Source organism: Chaetura pelagica, unplaced genomic scaffold (genome assembly GCF_000747805.2).
Source record: "Chaetura pelagica isolate M959 unplaced genomic scaffold, ChaPel_1.0 scaffold341, whole genome shotgun sequence".
Classification (NCBI taxonomy): domain Eukaryota; kingdom Metazoa; phylum Chordata; class Aves; order Apodiformes; family Apodidae; genus Chaetura; species Chaetura pelagica.
Window position 1 is genome coordinate 1,470,652 of NW_009952151.1, and position 18,530 is coordinate 1,489,181.

Here is an 18,530-nt window from a genome sequence, read left to right on the forward strand (position 1 = left end):
TGCTCAGTTGTTCAATTTCTACTCTGCATGTGTAAGTGTTCTACAGCTCCTAATTATTTGAGCTGTAATAGGAGATTCTAATATCTTTCCAGAAAATTAATTTATAAAATAATCTCCTGTTTATATTATGGTAGTTCAAACGTAATGTTACCATTTTTAAGGGGAAAGAGGAATAATAAGCCATTAGAATTTGTTGTTGTAGCTTAGTCCACAGAGGAAAGGTCAGGGAGAAGTGACAATTTCCTAACACATGGTCTTTGAACTGGAAAGTATAAAAACATCAAGAAACTTTGTTTTATATACCAAGTGCCAGAAGGAAAGCTGTATCTGGCAAAGGACCCAGAGACCTGCAGACAGCTCTTTATAAAGCAAGTAAATCAGGATTTTATGGCTACTTCATGTTGAAACTGGGGAGCAGTTCATGAGCTGAGTAACCTAAATTAAAATACAGTGTTGCTGCAGTAAGTGGAGAGATTGATTTGTTTCCTGGGGAGTTATGTCCCTTGGCTTGTGACTCCTGAGGAGCTGCATGTACAGGGGTTAGAGGGTTGACAGCACTGTTCTGTTGAACCATGTGTTTTCCTTTTCCAGCAAGACTCCAACAGCCGGTACAGTGCCCTGAGTGTGCAGCACCAGATGTTGAAGGTGGGTAAGGAGGTCCCAGTGTCACAGAACTCAGGTTCTGCCATGACAGTGGCAGGGGGACACGGCCTCCCTGGCTGCTGGTCATTCACTCTGGAATGTCAGTGCATGAGGCTGCCTTCCTCTTGCAGCAGTACCATTAAAGAGATGCTTCACTGCAGTTTTTCCTAGTCAGGCTTTCCTGTAGGAAACTGAATCTTATCACTTGTATGGGACACTGCATTATCAGACTGCATGTAAGGAATTTCTTAGGCACATCCAGCAGCTCCCAATGGGACAGTGCAACTGCAAGGTGAGGTGACGTGGCCCTAGAACAGGAGGCTACTCATCACAGAGATGGTTTTGTGTTTGAGAGGACCTGCAACATGCATGCTTTGAATAATAAACTTCTTGTTATGAATGCTTCCCATTCATCTGGACTTGTTTAACAAATTGCCAAAGACAGTATTAGCCAGATATGCAGATGTAGAACTGTTCCAATGTCTAACTTGTTGTTTGCAGAGTCAACATGAAGAACTAAAGAAGCAACATGCTGACCTTGAGGAAGATCACAGAAAACAAGGAGAAGAATTTAGCAGAACATTCAACGATCACAAGGAGCGTTACTTGCAACTGCAGCAGGAAAAGGAGCAGGAGATCTCTAAGCTGAAGGGTATGTGCAACCTGTATCTGGCTGCCCACATTAAAACGTGCATTTGGCACTGTGTTTTCTGTGATGTGAGACAGAAAGGCGTTGTCTCTCTTCTCACTAACAGGTCATTCATGCATCTTATGCCTTCTGATAAGTTACATTTTATGGATGATTTTCTGTGGCCTCTTTCTGAAATGTATTAATGTGTGTACTTTGTGTTCCTATTAGGGATTAGATTAGGGAAGTAGTAAGAAACAGTATTTAAAAGTCCATCATGGGTAAGTGGCTGCTTTATCCAGTCTTTCCATTTTAGTTCTAAGACTTGTATAAACTTGGAAGAATTTATTTGTCTCTGGTCTTTTTTGTAAATCGAAGGAATCTAAGCATGTTTGCCACTTCTATCAGAGATTTAATTGTGCCTTTTTATGAAGTGACTTTATATACATTTTAGACCTCACTTTCTCTGTATGTATCAGCTTCTCTGAAACATGTTGCACCTGTATTCTTGGATGATGAAGTATTCATTTTTCACTCCTGGCATCCAGTTTCCTATAATGGAGATTGTTTGCAGTCTGCAGACCTCTTCAATCCTAATTACACAATTGCATAGAAGAAAAGGAGGGGGCTCCCCCCACCGAGGGCTTTCAGCTGCTTTCTGCCATGTGTCAGTAACACATGAGTTAGTTTTGGAGCTGTCTGCAGTTCTGTCTGCACAGTGTTTTGCAGGCAGGGGCTGTGTTTATTAGCTCTGCCTTGGCACCACACCAATGAAGTCATACAGCTCTTAGGCTGAGCTGGATTGCAGCCCTAGCAGCTTGGAGTGTGGGAAGAGCCTGCCTGTGTCTTCTTGCATCATGTAAGAAGTGGGAAGAGAAGCCCCTCTCCCTGGTCCCAGAACATAAAGCTTTTTAAGGCTGCTGGCCCTCTGGGCACCTCTTCCAAAAGAATAATATGATAAAAAATTCTCACTCCCTAGATGCCATGTGGGGAGAGGGGAGGGTGGCTTCCTCTCTGTATTTTAAAGATTCAGATTACCAGAATGAACTTTGCCATCTGCAGTCCCCAGCATCAACAATGATGCACAATTCCAGTTGCAGACTGGGTGTGCAACTGGAAAGTTTAACCAAATTTTACAATTTTCTGCTTGAAAATGTAAGGCTTTTTTATAGGGCTGGGGAGAGATGTAAAGCAGCCAGACAGTAATTCTGATCTATTTTTACTATTTCCATTGTGTAGGATTTTATGTAGTTTGTGTTACAGTCTTAATTTTGGTGCTCAATCTAGTATTCTAAATCTGACAGGGTTTAAATTCTATATGTATTTTCTTTTAACCAGAATCCCTGTATAACTTACGGGAGGAGAACAGACAGTTGAGAAAAGCTCACCAAGACATTCACACCCAGCTACAAGATGTCAAGGTAGGCTTTGCTTTGAGTAGAACTATCAAGACCATTAGGAAAAGTAAAAAATTTTCCCAAGTTTTAACAAGCCAAAGGTGGCCTAAACTGAAGAATGGTATCTGCTGTTACTGGCAAAAAGGGGAGAAATGTGGCTGAACTGCCTATCCTATCTAGACCTTTCCTGGTTGCATTATAGGTATGTGCTTATTTGAAAAAAAACAAACCCAAAAGAATTGGAAGAGAAGTATTTAGTATAGAAATTGGAAAAATGACTTTGCACGTTAAGAATTGTGCTTTGGCAGACGAAGTTCATGAAAAACAATCATTGACATCTCCTCCAACTTTTAGCTGTATTTTAGTTCCACAAATTCTGGCCTCCAGAATTTTCTTCCCTGGCGTGCTCGCATGTTCAATACTCATTCCCTGGTAAATAAATGCTGTCATTCCAATTCAGGATTTTCTTTTTGAAATAAATCTAATTATCTTCCTAGTTCAAAATCCCCCAGGCAACCTCATTTACCTTTAGAATTAACTTTTTGTGAAACATGTCGTGTTCTTCTTTTTGTATAGCAACAGCATAAGAACTTACTCTCCCAACACAACCAGCTTGTAGTGACTTTGGAAGACCACAAGAGTGCACTAGCAGCTGCACAGGTCAGAAAGGAAAGCAGCTTCTAGCTCTACCTTCCTAAAACTTGTTTCTTCTAGTGCAGCTGACTGGAATGGGATGCATGTAGCCTTTGGCATGGGGAATGTGCAGTTGGCACCATGCTGCACACTGCAGGGAAATGCATGAGATCAAGGGCTGCTCTTAACAAGAAGGTGCAACAAATCATAGGGCTGTTGGAAATTTAAAAGCTGTATTGCAGACCAAGGGTGCATGTATTACCAATAAGAACAGTATCTGCTTCCATGAGAGCTGTCAAATACCTTTCTTTCTCTGTCTTTTCTGATAGAACTTCTATTTGTTTAACTTCCCACACTGACATTCCCATGTATCATTACAAAGCCCTGGATGCTGGTGTACTACAAAGTCTCTTTGTGTATGACTGGAAGGTTTATAAGGTGATATACATAAGTGCAACAGAGGGAGGGTGTATGCGGAGGAACCTAAACTCCAGGTGGAGCTCAAAATAGTTAGAAAGAAGCAGCAGCATCACCTTTCTTAAATGTCATTTTCAAATGAACCACCCCCAAAGCACAGACTTTGCTAGAGCATTGCAGATGCAGTCAGCTCTGCCAGGCCAAGATGTGTAGGCCACAGGGAATTGGAGAGCAGGAGTAATGTTGGAGCAGAGAAAGACTATTGGTGAAAGATCAGAGGGGAAGGCAGTGAGGCAGAGTGAAATTATATTTATTCCTGACTAGTTTTCTTCATTTAAGTGTTTTCATGGTCCACAAAATCATTAGGAGCACTAAAAGCATTTAGTCTTCCTCCCCCCCCCCCATTTCTGCCTTTCATGCGTGTCAATATGTGTAGAAATTGAAAACATTGGGAAAGACCAGCAAAGTCCCACAAAGACTAAATATATGAAGAGTCTTTAATTTCCACTACTAAAACATGCTGGCAGCTAATTCTAAGCTGTTCTCCCACTGGCCATGTTAGCTACTTGGTATGTATTTGCTAACATCTGAAATTCCACAAGGGCAGATACAGGGTCTGATTAAAGGTTCACCAAATCCAAAGGGAAGCTGCTTATTCTTCTCCTGGCTCTGATTCAGTTCTTTAATTAGAAAACCTGTGTCACACAAAGCCTTTCTATCTGCAATCACAATGTGCCATTTATCATCTGGAGAACCTTTTCTTCACCAGAAGGACCTTGCACATTCTTTCAGACCAGAAGGTATTTAGCACCCTTGCACAGTTTCTCCTGCAAACCAGCTCCAGAAAGTTGACAAGGAATTGCTGCTTAGGAACACAGCTCAATAAACCATCCCTCTATTTCTAAGAGTGTTCTAGACTTTAAATATCAGTAGCCAATACTGCACTAATGAATTTGTGACCTGAATCTTAAAGGCATTGTAATCTTTGTACTTCTCCATAGCTCCAACAACCAGACAGGTTCATTATATATATTTTTATAAACCCTGTTTTTCTGCCAGTATTAACACAGTTTAGGCTGTGGCTTGGAATCACAATGTTCAGCTCAGAGTGGTTTGTGCAGTGGAAGGGAGCACCTCAGTCCTGATCTGGATGTGCTCTGTTTCCATATCCTGATATATTAGTCTCTCTGCATGGGCAGTGAGTGGGGGGAAAAAAACATCAATCAGAGACCTGGGCATTAGTCTTGCATTAAGTAAATACTATTTTTTTTCCCACTAAAATTTCCTACTGGACTCTCCAAGGGCTAATCAGGAAAGAGAAGGGTCCCTCTGGAATGACAAGAGTAATTACTGCACGTTCTGCTTTGCTTTTAGGCCTGTCCCATTTATTGGATGCCCTAGGCTTTGGGAGGTGCTTCGAGGTGCGTCTGGCTTCAGAGCTGCTGTGCATTGCATCATGTCAATCTGTAGCACTGGGGATCTTGTTTTGTATTAGTATTTTGCATTGTACATCAATGCATCCTGCCTGTCTGCTGTACTATTGATTGCTACGATCCCGCAGGACACACCAAGTCACACACGGAGTCACCCAGTGTCAGCTGTAGCATGGAATGCACCTCTGACTTCAACATGGGTAGAAAACACACCCATTGCCTCCACTGGAGCAACAGAGAAACACTTCTGTGGGGCACCACGTTTTCTATAAGCATCTGGTCAGCTTGTATAAATCCTGCCCATCTCAAAAATTATTCTTTGTGAGATGGTCTTTCCTGTACATCTGCTGGGGAGGCAGGTGCACCAGCCAGTCTGCATCCTCACATATTTTTGACCTTGTACAAAGTTAACAGCAAATCAAATGACAACATTTTACTGTTGCATTTCAGGAATACTTTAGAAATTTATATATTCCCTTTTCTTTCCTTTTTCTTGTTCTTCACCAAAGGTGTGCTATTACTATGACTCTCTTTGCCTCAGTTCTGTACATCAGCTGTTGTCTTGTGTAACACCCATCTAAATGTGGAGGATTTGGCATTTTCATGATGGGTGTATGTACTTTTAACCTCCTGTTTCTGAAAGAACTGCATTTCTTTCTACCAGTAAAGGAGAAGTTGTGGTGCTCTCAGTTTCCCTCGCTTTGCCAAGACAACTGCATCATCCCCTTCTGACAATTCTCCTGCTTGGCATGAACAAAACAAATCTTAGTCTCTGAGAGATTTTTCTGATACACTCTGCATGCACGTGCACTGTGGCTGAAAAGATTGTCATGAGTCAATGTTATTTAGCACGTGGAAACAACTGATTTGAAAAGCTCTTATCCGTTCTCCTCCCTGATACTTGCTCTGATGGGAGTATCATGTCTCTACCATATGACTTTTCAGCCTGTTCACTCCGAGGTGACTTATTTATTAAGAAATTAATTTGGACACGCTGTAATTAATGTGTTGACTTTAGTCCCAGGTGGAGGAGTACAGGCAGCTGAAGGACACACTCAACAAAATGCCAAGTTTCCGCCAGCCTGAGAATTTGGAGCGACCAAATGAGCAACAAGAGGTGCAGGCACCACCTCCCCACAGTGACCTCCCCGTGCCCCACGAAGCTGTGGCTGAAGAGCACAAAGAGGTACAAAGTCCTGACTGGCTACAGGCTCCATGGGGAATGGTTGTTGTTCAGCAAAATACTATGTGCTTAACTTCCTTTAGAAGCTATGTTTAATTTGCACATCAGGTCTTGAGTAAAGTAGTAAGGGACAGTTTAATTTAATGAGTAGTTGAAAAATATATCAATTGCAACCTTTTCTCGTGCAATTATAGATGCATTTAAAACTGACTTATGGCAGCTGATTTAAGAAGTCAGTAAAAACTTTTTTATAAGTGGCCTTTAAAATTTTAGATGCCTCATGAGTTACAGAAAAAAACTTTAACAAGTTCAGAAGAAACTGTCTTTTCACAGATTTTATGAAGTTTCAGTGGCACACTTGAAGTCAGTGTTCATAGTATTGGTCCACTCTCTGATCCTCAAAAAAGAAATAAAGTTGTGGGTAAAGTCTAGCAAGTTATAATATCAGTTGTGGTTTTGTTTTACAAGAGTTCTTGGCCAGCAGAACCTGCAGGAAATAAAAATACAAAGCTTCCTTTGTAGATAGAGAATGGCAATAGGTTAGTTCCTCTTCAGATAAAATGTGGCTTAACCTGCTTGGATGCACTTGTGCAACACCTGGTGCAGCTGTGCAGGGCTGGGAATTGGGCATTGAGGGGCTGCTTGTTCCAGAGGAGGCCTTTGGCTCTCCTGCCCACCACTACTGCCAGCCTGGAATAAAAGCATCCATGTCTGGTCCTTGGCTCTCTTGAAAATATGAAATCCATAACATCTTGTGCACACATAATCTTCTGTATGTCTTGCAGAATGAGAAGCCAAATGAGAGAGAAGAAATAATGACCCAGGAAAAAGATGACAGAGCTGAGCCTTTTCATCTGCAAAGAAGGGCTGAGGAAGGCCAGCATGCCAGGGAACTAAATATTCAGGAGCAACAAGAAGCTGGAGAGGATGAAGAGCAACGTGTAGATCAAGGTGAAGAAGAACGCAAAAAAGAACTTGAAGAGGAAGAAATGGAGCAGGCAGGTCAGCCTGAGCACTTGGAGGAGGAGCAGGATCAAGTTCCAGAAGAGCGTGAGTGGAAAAAAGAGGAACAGAAAGAAGAAGAAACCAACATGTTGGGTGATCACCTTCATTCTGAGGTATGGAGCCATTTGCTGTTTAGTTAAGAGGCATTTTCTCATTCTTGTAATTCCTGAATTGCACTCCCCTATTTCTAGGGAAAGTCAGTGTCATGGTTATAGAAAGCTTGGGATTCAGAGCACTCACTGGTTTTTAGAGAAAATGATCAGATTTATAGAAAATTTGGGATTCAAAGCACTTGGATGCATAGGATTCAGGCTCAGCTTCAGCACACACATACTGCAGTGCTTGCCAAATGCAGCTTAATGAACATTAATTCTGCTGAGAAAAAGGAACAGATGAAAAAAAAGAGCAGTCTGGTTGAATCCCATCTCCTACGTGAAATTTGAGGCTGCTGGTACCTGATCTGAAGAAGAGAGTTGATGAGAATGAGATTTATTTTCTATGCCTTGATGGAGACCTGTCCTGCCTTACTAATTTGGTGCATCTTAGCAAATAGCAGTGGGTTTCCTTGTCAGGTGTACCTACAAGCACACTGCCACCTAAATGGTCACTGTCACTTGATGGGAAGTTTTAACTTCAAGACTAGCATGATTTTTAACTTCAAGATGAGCATGACTAAAATAGTCAGGGGAAATCAGTGTGCAGCAGTTGCAGGTCTTGCTCTATACAGCTCTAAATGGAACCAGCAAACCCTGGGTTTACATTTTCCACTGGAGATCCAATCCAGAATGCATTTTAGTGATCTCACCTTAGGCTCTGTAACCACACACTCTCCCAGCAGGTTGTTGTTATAACCAGCATGATGAGGAGCCATTGTCAAAGAGGTGCAGTGGATTAAAACAGCAGCAATAGGTTAAGCTGTGAAACTGGAGTTTAAGTTACTACTGGCTACAAAAAATGTGCAGTGTCTCATTTAAAGCACTCAAATAGCCCCTATTGTTAAATCCTGACCAGTTAAATCAATGGAAGGATATTTACTGTATTAATGGTCAGCCATCAAAACTTGCTTGGACTGGTAATATGTTGGGGGGTTATTATTATTGCTGTGTAAGAAAAGCAGGGCTTCTCCAGCCCTTTATCTCCTCTTCCTTCCTCATGTCCTCCACAGGCACCCCTTTTGTGTTCAAAAAAGTAATTCAACTTGAAGCAGAGACAAGAAAACTTAAAATAAATGTGCTGTAATTCTGCCTATTGTGTGCAGCAGCTGCAGAATTATCCCTGGTGTCACAGGTCTCTCTATGTGCTTGTTTCTGGTCATTGCAATGATGATTAATCTACAACTAACATTTCTTTGACAGATCACATCAACAAAAGCTGCAACAAAAAGACACAAGCCAGTCTATGAACGGCAACTGGAGCAGCAACATCTTGCAGCCCAAAGAGCAGATCAAGCCCATCAACTGCCAGAGCATCAGGCCTCACTGCAGCAGCAGAGGCTGCGGGAACAGCTCCTAGGGCAGCAGCAGCTTCAAGAAAAAGAGCTTCAGCTGCAGAAGCAGGAAGAACAAGAAGAAAAACTCTATAAAAAACAGCTCAGGTTAAATTCTTTTTATACAAGTTTGTCATCTGTGCTCTGGGTTTTATGGCTACCACCTTTGAAAAGAGGGCGGTTTAAGGCTGTAAACATGAACTGCTCAGGAACTCATCTTCTTTCCAAGGATAAATCTGATTGCTGTTCTAAGGGTGTTTTTTTGTTTGTTTTGGGGTTTTTTTGTGGGTTTTTTTTCTTCTCCTTTTACTATGGAAGCCTCTGAAGTCTGGAGCAGGAAGTGCACATTACCATGTGCGTCCTTGAAGAAGCTTAGGAGCCTCTGGCATACAATGCCCCTGCTCTTAAAGCTTGCTTTAAATTAGTCATTGTTTTCTGCTAAGCAGTAATTACTATCATCTAGTACTGAGGAGCTCCAGTATCAGACCTGCATTCAGGTACCTAAGCTGAAATTCCTCTTAAATGTGAGATGCTGTTTTTGTGTAATTCCAAGAGGATTTTCTGGACAAGAGCAATTAGTGTTATTGTATTGCAGAGACAAAAGCATGATTTCAGACACATTATTTTAATAAAGTTATTGTGCTTTCATTTGTATTAATGATATTATAGCTTCTAGATGCTTTTTAACCTCCTTTTCATATTTCTTTATGCTTCTGCTTAGTTTGAAATCATTGGTGACAAATTTTTCACATTTAGAATCTTAAGTCCATCAGATTTTCTTTGCTGAAACATTGACACATTAATAATTAACTCGACCTGTGTTCTGGAAGGATTTTGTATGAGCAAGGCTTCCATAAATTGCTAGTCAAAATATTCAGTCCTGCAAGAAAAACTACACAAATAAACCTCTTTCAAGATGAAAGCTAAACCTGCTTATTCAAGAAAATAACTGATCCATGTAGTCTGTGTTTAAGACCCTTTATCTGAGAAGTTCTTTCCAGTTCATAGTGTTTGTGCTGTGATTATGGAATATACTACCTTAGGAGTTTTGAAAATACAAAGCAGATCCCATTGATGTATAGAGAAATAAAATCACAGAAGTTAGGATAGCAGGACAAGAAAGACTTTGTTCTATAAAGTGTATTTCAGGAAAGGTTATATAAGAAAGCACTAGGTCATAGGAAGTTAAACTGGATTCCATTCTTCCAAGAGCTGGGAGAGGCAGAGATGCAGTAGGATGGTTTGGTTTTTTTTTTTACTAGAGCAGAAACACTTTTGAATCTGAAATTATGTATTTAATTTTTTCAGCCAGCAGGCTCATTATGATAACATGGACCATGATATTGTACAAGGGGAAGAAGAGCAAGGTATTCAGGAAGAGGAGGGAGGTAAGATAAATTTCTGTCCCTGTCACATTCACAGGTTCCCCATGTACTGTCTTGCATGCAAGATTTTAATACTAATTTCATATCCAGTTTGGATGCAAGTGAAATATAAGCTTACAATTTAAAGCCAGAATTTCAGATAACAGTGGCTGAAGTGACTGACTGAGGTACAGGTATTACTAAGATCATATCCATGTTCCTGAAAGGAAGTGTGTCCTTTGGATTGAGCTACTAGGATAAGGCTTTTGTGGATCACATTCCTAATTCTGCCTGTGGTTCTGTTTGATCTTTTCAAATCACATAATCTTTCAGTGTTGGTTTCTTCCCAGCAGTAGAACAGTTCTGTGGGCATTATCTGATCAGCTCATGAGGTGAAGGCTGCCTAGAAACTGCTGTACTACAGTAACAATATCAAAACTTTGTCAGGTTATGAACGTGACAACCAGCACCAAGATGAAGGTGAAGAGGATGATCAAAATCATGCAAATGAGCAGCAGGAACCAGAACATCAGGGAGAAGACCAGCAGGCTGATGAATTGGTGAGTATGAATGAAGAGGATACAGACTGCAGTCACTACTGAAGTGAAACCCCCGAATCTCCTCTAACATAATTGCACATTACAGACATCAGCTGAACCAGAGGTCTGCTAGGAAAACAAGTCTGACAGTTTGAAACTACATCTAAGACCTGTTTAATGTTGTCCTTACTGATTTGGGAAGAAATCTGAAATGTTTCCTTGTTGGAAGAAAGTTGCTTTTCCACATCCTTTTTGGGCTTTAGGCAGAATAAAAGATTCAGACTTAGCTGAGATTAAAAAAAGTAGCAGGAGGAACTCATTGGTGGTCAGTTAAAAACAGTGGTAATGGTATTTTTCATAGTTCAGAGTCAAATCAGTAGCCACTGAAATCAGCTGGAATCAGTACAGAGCATGAGGTCTTGAGTAAGGACAAAGCTCAGCAGTGAGCACAGCCCTGGTAACCACTTCACAGAGATCTGGACTCACATTGTCCTGGGCCTTCCCCCAAGGTCCATCTTAGCTGATGGTGTGGAACATCACACATCCACAACATGCCCTTGCCTTCAGCAAATCAAGTTTTATAGTGAATATTTCTAAAGAATCTTTAACTTGTCAGCCATCAAGTTACCAGAAATGTTTTTACTGAATGATAAGCAGAAAGGAAATGCTTGTTTTCTGAATGGCAAAGTATGATGAAAAGTGAGTGCTGCTTCTTTTGTTTTATTACAAACATAGACAAGGCCAATACTGCAGGACAGACAGATACTGGAAGATCACAACAGCTCTTTTGAGCCACGAGCATTTCAACTCTTAACCTTTTTTCACCTGGTTCTACCAGGCACTGTCAGTTAACGAAACAGTTGAACAGCCTATGTGAAAAAAGTCCTCAGATTCAGCCTGGGTTTTAACAGATACTGCAGCTCTCTGTGTCAGTGCTGAAGTACTTTTTCTTTCAGGACCTGACACTTCTGTATTGGCCAGGCTTTGATCTAGGGTCCCTTAGTGCCTATAGAGAGATCCCAGCTGGATTTCAGTGGATATGGAGTTGGCTCTGATACAGCTCACACTAGGGTACCTGTCCAGTGAAATGGAATTTGACTGTGAGATAAAAATGTTTTTAACATTCACTTCTAAAAATTACAGAAGGCTGCCATGGAAGATGTGAATCCTGCTGATGACCCTAACAATCAGGGAGAAGATGAATTTGAAGAAGCTGAGCAAGAGAGAGAAGAAAATCTGCCAGATGAAAATGAAAAGCACAAGCAGACCAGTCAGAAACAAGGGCATCCAGGAATGGAAGAGCACCTAGTGGTCAGTAAAGGCAAAGGAAGCAACTATAGGTCCTCTTTAAGGACAGTATAACGTAGCTTGTTGAGAGAACACCGAGTTCTAGAGATCTCTTTTGAACCATATATGACATCTGCAGGTCACAATGTGAGTTGCTCCTGGTGTGTCTGTCATCACTGGCTCCACTCAGTGAGGTCCTGTCATCTCAGTCCAGAGGCCCTGTATTTACCTTCACAGAAACCTCTCCAAGAACAGTCTCCCTGTCCATACAGTCTTCAGATCTTTCTGTGGCCATTCCAGGGAACACTGAACATTTCAACCTTGTTTAAGCTGTAAACTCCTCTAGGCAGAGAGAGCTTGTACTTTCATGGCATGAATCTGTAGTGGTGTGAATGTGTCACTATCTTCTTGCTTAGTATGGAAAGTCTGGCTTTATTCTTCGAAGTGATTTTTATTATAATCATTTTGCTGTCTCCTTTTTTAATTTAGTCCAGTTCTAAATCATGTAGCTGGGCTATCATCAAAGCTAAATGAACACACTAGAACTTCATTTTCTATTATTGTTGTTACTTTAGCTTTACATAAAGTTTTAGTTCCAGAACAAGAACCTTTGGTTTTCTGAAGTTAATAGGCAGGAACAGGGAGCTAAATTTTGATATGATCTTTCTGCAGATGGCAGGAAATCCTGACCAGCAGGAGGATAATGTGGATGAACAATATCAGGAAGAAGGAGAAGAGGAGGTAAGAAAGCAGACAAAAGGCCTCTGTAGACTCAGGTAGCACAGCACATCTTCATTAACATTTAATATCCTTTTGTAACTGCAAAATGATCCCAAATCAGTTTGACTTTATGAAAGGTATGAAGTCTTTGCCATTACTCTGCTGTCCGCTTCTGGACACATTTAGTGCTGCTCATGCTTATATGCTGCAATCCATTGGTCTTCCATGCAACACAGCATTAATTGTGCAATAAATGAAAAGATTAAGTGAGGCACAACAGAAGGAAAAATTCCTGAAAACCTCAAGGCCTCTGAAGGTCACAGAAAACCTCATTAACTTTGCATCTCTAATCAGCTACTGCTGTTCTGGACAAACTGCTTCCTTGGCCAGTTATACTCTTTAGCTCTAACTTTGATTTATCTGTACTCATCCTCAGCAATCCAAGTTGTGTAAACCCCTGCTGGTCCTGGAGTCAGTCAGGAAGCTGTTAGCACATTGCTTTGAACTGGAGAGAAAAGGATGGGAAAACTGGAGAGAAAAGGGGGCTTTGTTCTTTGGATGTCAAATGGCATGCTCCTTCTGCATACACTGGCACAGGCTGCCCTGCAGTTCTTTCATACATCCCTAATCAATTGCTATTTTCTACTCCATACATAATGATTTACCAAAAGCAATAGAAACAGCTCCTCATTACTCCCTTATGGGAAACACTTTGTCTAAATTACCTGGTATGCACTTAGAATTCACCAGTTCTAAATAAGGTTCCTTAAATCAAGCCATGTCATTAGGAACTGGGAATAGTTAGGCTTTGGCAACTATTCTTTGGCTTACAGGAAGCAATTTAATACATTTCATAAAGGGCTGTAACCAGTGTGTTACTGGAAATGGGAAAGTGAGCAATGATTGAATGAGCAGTCAAGAATCATAGAATCACTAAGGTTGGAAGGGACCTTAAGGATCATCAAGTTTCAACCCCCCTGCCATGAGCAGGAATCCCCAACACTAGATCAGGTTGCACAAAAATCCAACCTGGCCTTACAAACCTCCAGGGGTGGGGCATCAACAACCTCCCTGGGAAACCCATTCAAATTCTTCACCACCCTTATAGTGAAGAATTTCTTCCTCATATCTAACCCCTCTCAGTTTAAAACCATTACCCCTTGTCCTATCACTGTCTTCTCTGATGAAAAGCCCCTCCCCAGCTTTCCTGTAGGCCCCTTTCAGGTACTGGAAGGTGCCATAAGGTCTCTTTGGAGCTTTCTCTTCTCTAGGCTGAGCAGAAGGAGTTAAGATGCTGTAATCAGGAGCAGCTTCTGTGGTTAGTTGACTAACCCACAGAAGTGGGTGGAAGTGTCAGTAGTGGCTCTTTGCTATGTCATGACACTCTTACTATGAAGGACAAGGAGAGAAGAATATATATATGGAAAGTTAAAATACAGAATGGAAATGTCCATGTGCTAGCTGATGATAAGAGAGTCTGTCAGAATTGCAGTTAAAAGTTAAATGTACTCTCACAGGAAGTGAGTTGCCTGATTGTCAGGTGGCTGGGTTTTTTTTTTCCCTCCTTTAACCTCTCCATGCCCCCTCCTCCCTTTCTTTTGAATCTTCATTCTGTAAAAGTCTAGCTGTAAAAAACATGTACTTTTATGCCACAGGCTACTTTTTTAAAAGGAAATAAAAATGTAGGGATCATCTCTGTGCTTTGTAGATCCAAGAAGATCTGACTGAAGAGAAGAAACGAGAACTGGAACGCAACCCTGAAGAGCCATATGGTGAAAATGAGGACAATGTAAGTCCTGGTGAACCCACAGACCCTGTGACATGACTAAACACCTGGCAGAGCTGCCCTCATGGCACAGTGACACGTTATAATCGTTGCTGTAGATCATAGACCTTAACATTTCACACCGTCGCAACTTCCTTTTGCTCATCCTTCCACCCCCACATCCCTTCTTGCTGCCTGGAGGCCTTTGGAAATCTCCTGTCTCTGTCCATCAGCTCTAACAGCTCCAGCTGAGTCATTTTTCCTAAATGTATCTCATTGCCCCAAAATGAACTGGCAGTTGATCTAAATCTGCTGTTGCCTTATTTTCAATCAGGCAGATGAAAAGAATAATGGAGGGGCAGACCAAGAGCAAGAAATGCAAGAAGAGAACAACCAGAAAGAAGTTCATGAAGAAAACTATGAGGAGGAAGAGGAGGAGGAAGAGGAAGGCAGAGCTGTTGCAGCAAAAACTCGGAGACGAGGGGAGATGTAATCCTTTTTGGTTTTTTTTACAGCACACAAATTCCTGGTTTGTTATTGGGTTTTTTTGGAAAAAAAAAAAAAAGCCCAACTTTTTTAGGATATTTAATTTCCAAAAAAGTTTGTGTTTTACACTTTTTACTTTTGTATTAGATGCTCTCATATGTTTATATGACTACGGTATTTTGATACTCTAGATTAGGATTTCTTTTCTATTAAAGCTGTACATAAAGAGACATCATACAGGTTTAATTTCTCATCATTCTGGGCATGTTTTATAAAGGCCATCTTGGAATCCACTTTCACCTTGTCCAAGCGTGTCAGATGTTTGGTCTAATTTCAGATACATTCAACATCGGAGGGATATCTAGTGCCTAAACCCAGCCAGCATCAGTCACACCAGCTCTTGTCTTCCTTGATAGTGTGACTGGTGACTGGCCACACTGCCCCTCTGAGCCACCATTTGTGGTGCTCATAGAGCCCCAGGGGTAGTTGAACTTGTTACAATCTACTGAGATTGTTCCAATCCTTGAGGATAATATAGCACATGCCTAACTCTTTGCAGGACCAGGCCTTTTACAGGTCCAGAACAGTTATAAAATATGCAAGTTTTACAAGCCTTCAAAATGCAGCCAGGTTGGCAGCTGTTGATTTTTGCAGCTGTTTCTATACAGATAAGTTATGCGTTTATGCAAATGAGCATACCTGGGTACTTCAACTCCATGCACTACATAGCAGGGAATGCAGGTGGGGATGTGCTGAGATGTGAGCTAGAAACCAATTTAGACTTGAATATCCATTATGCCAACTGAAAACACTACAGCTGTCACGTGAGTGAAGAGGTATAGAAGGAACTATTTTGTTGTCCTTGTTAATATATAAAATATTTGACCAGAGAACTATAATTACATCACCTCAGTGACAGGCTTTCTGGAGACTAGAGAGGGTTAAGGCATCTTAACCAAGTTTACATGACTGGTGCAAGATGTTGAACTATAAAGCCTTTACCTTCTTTTACTTATTTATTTTTCAGTCTATGCTGGAAGGATTTGTGTGTCCCCTAGGGTGAAAAATCAGACTAGAGAGAAATGCCTCAGAAGTTTTTTTGAACAGCAAACATCTCTAGCACTGCATGTTGAAATGTAAGGGGTGGGGAGGGAGGGGGGAATTGACACAAAAACGGTGCCTTGGTGGCTACTATGAACATAACCACAGTGCATGAGTATATACAATATTTGTATTGGTACAGACCCTCCTTATTTAATATGTTAAAAGGAGAATGGGAATCTGGATTTCCCAGGCTAAGCCCCATTGCTGGAAATGAGGCACACAGTAGCTCCCCTTGAAAGTGTGTTAATATATAAAAGGAGAGGGTTTGGGATTTTTCCCTTTTTAATAATGATGCCTAGCAATGTTTTTAGTTTAATTTTTTTATATGAATGTAATTTAATTCATTTTTCTACTAACTCAGTTGCATTGTTTTATAGTTGGTTACCATTATTTGCAGTTTTCCTAAATATCCCAGACAGTGCTTATGTTTCATAGGAATATTTTTGTCAGTATTTTGGGTTTTCTAGTTACCATAAATCAGATTTATGTATAAAAAAAGTTTACATGATACTGTAAAATGTATAATATGTACATAATCTTTAAAATACAATTATTTTGGTAAATTGGCCTGTATTTTTAATGTCACAGTTGCAATATTTAATTATTTGAGGCATAATAGAACTTGACTGCAGTCAATAAACTAGGCTATAGTTACTGATCTTTCACGAGTGTGATGGTTTGTTTTCCCTTCCCTAATGAGGTGTTCATACTCAACAGAGCATGGTAGAGACTGGGAGGGAAAGGGGGGAGCTGGGAGCCATGGTGGCATTTTCAGGGAAGTGGAGACTTCGCTGTGGAAGTGCAGCTCAGAATGCAAAGGGCTCCATCTTTTCAGTCTCTCTCACTTTACAATGAGCTGAACACTTCAGGAGTTCATGTTAATGGTGCAGCACTGCCTGTGGAGAATGTGGGCTGCCACACTTGGATTGTGTGTGGCTGCCACATTTGGAGTGCAGTGAGAGTCAGTTCCAAAACCACCTGCAGGTACAAGGTACCTACCAGCACATCTTTGCACCAGAAGAAGCTGCCCCTCCTGCTGCTCCCACAACCCTTGGGCACAGAGTCTGTTTATTGAGCTGCTTTGGTGATTCTCTTGTTCACTGCCAAGGTGTGGGGCTTCACTTGACTAACCTGTGGCTCCAGCAAGAGTGCAGAGAGACAACAAAACTGCCCAGAATGAGAAGCTGCAGAATAAGGGCTCCTATTGTGTGTGGTACAAGCCAGGATTCATAGCAGATGCAATATTCACTTCACCAAGCATAACAAGTGCACATCTCATGTGAACAGGCCAAGAAAGTCCTAATGAAAGCCCACTCCATCCTTCAGCAGGGGCCTATTCACTTCAGACAGGAGTTCCTTGACTGAAGATCAAGTGACCCTGTGGCTTGGCTGACAACAGCAGTGTGCAGTGTCTGTAACGCGCCCCAGCCACCACTCTACCCACCACTGGGGGAGCTTTCCCACGGCTCCCTAGCCAACATTGCTCCCTGCCAGGGTCTTGGAGCTCAGGTTGGCATGACTCAGAACACTATTCTCTGGTTCTTCTGCTATTTTTTTGCTAAGGCTACAGGCAAACCACACAAGACCTTGCACACTGCCTGCTCTGTAGCTGTTCACCCTGAAATGATTCTGAGCTCTTTGCCTGACACAGATAATTTAGTGCCAGACCCTGTGGTTCCATTTGATAGATGAACTGGTGTTGGGAAGGGGGACCCACATGGCTGACCCTCATTGCCATGGGATGTCCTCTGGGATACAGGGAATGCTGAATGCTTTGCCAAATCAAGAAGTATGTATTTATGTGATCTAAAAATAAAGAGGGGGTGGCTCCAGCTTTGTGGGCACCCAGGATGGATGTCAGAGGGAAAGGCTTTGAGTGTTTTACTGCTCATAGGTTGTGGCTCCCAGCATGACACTGCAGCAGGGACCAGTGAGAGACCCACAGCAACAGAGTGAAGGTACAAATTCAAAGGGAAAAGTTCCATCACTTCTGGATTTGGCAGCTGCACGACAGCTCTTGGCATGCTGTGAGCAGGTCCAGGATCCACTCATCAGAGGATTGGAAACCATTCAGGGAACAGGGTGAGACTGATGGGAAAACGTGGCTTATAGAAAGAAAGTTCATGCTGCAATCAGCTCAGGAAAGAAGCATTAGGGTGACTGGGTGGGAGAACACAGAGAGGCAGCCAATAGGAGAGCCTGGAGTCCTCAGCCTCCCAGTGAAAAACAGAAGAAAGTCCCAGAGTAAAAATTCAGGCCAGAAATACAGTGTAAATATTGAGTAATGAGGTTAATTAGTCATCATAGCAATTGTTTTAGAGGCTGTGATGAATTCTTGATCAGTAGGCATCTTTTAAAAGAAGACCTTCTAGTTCAGGCCCAGCTTGGGCATCACAAGAGAAGTCCTACTGCCTATGATAAATGACAAGTTCAGTCAAGAG

General features: G+C 41.5%; 1 protein-coding gene across 1 annotated transcript in view; it reads left to right on the forward strand.

The window, feature by feature from the left end:
* Positions 1 to 15,002, forward strand: part of GOLIM4 (golgi integral membrane protein 4) — a 30,006-nt gene extending 15,004 nt beyond the window's left edge. The window contains exons 4-16 of the mRNA XM_010006771.1: positions 592 to 645; positions 1,144 to 1,294; positions 2,609 to 2,691; positions 3,244 to 3,327; positions 6,169 to 6,336; positions 7,119 to 7,451; positions 8,694 to 8,932; positions 10,133 to 10,212; positions 10,636 to 10,748; positions 11,871 to 12,038; positions 12,687 to 12,755; positions 14,443 to 14,523; positions 14,834 to 15,002. Coding sequence (XP_010005073.1) covers positions 592 to 645; positions 1,144 to 1,294; positions 2,609 to 2,691; positions 3,244 to 3,327; positions 6,169 to 6,336; positions 7,119 to 7,451; positions 8,694 to 8,932; positions 10,133 to 10,212; positions 10,636 to 10,748; positions 11,871 to 12,038; positions 12,687 to 12,755; positions 14,443 to 14,523; positions 14,834 to 14,992 — 1,782 coding nt within the window. The 3' untranslated portion in view covers positions 14,993 to 15,002. The remainder of the gene's footprint in view (positions 1 to 591; positions 646 to 1,143; positions 1,295 to 2,608; positions 2,692 to 3,243; positions 3,328 to 6,168; positions 6,337 to 7,118; positions 7,452 to 8,693; positions 8,933 to 10,132; positions 10,213 to 10,635; positions 10,749 to 11,870; positions 12,039 to 12,686; positions 12,756 to 14,442; positions 14,524 to 14,833) is intronic.
* The last annotated feature ends 3,528 nt before the right edge of the window (positions 15,003 to 18,530 follow it).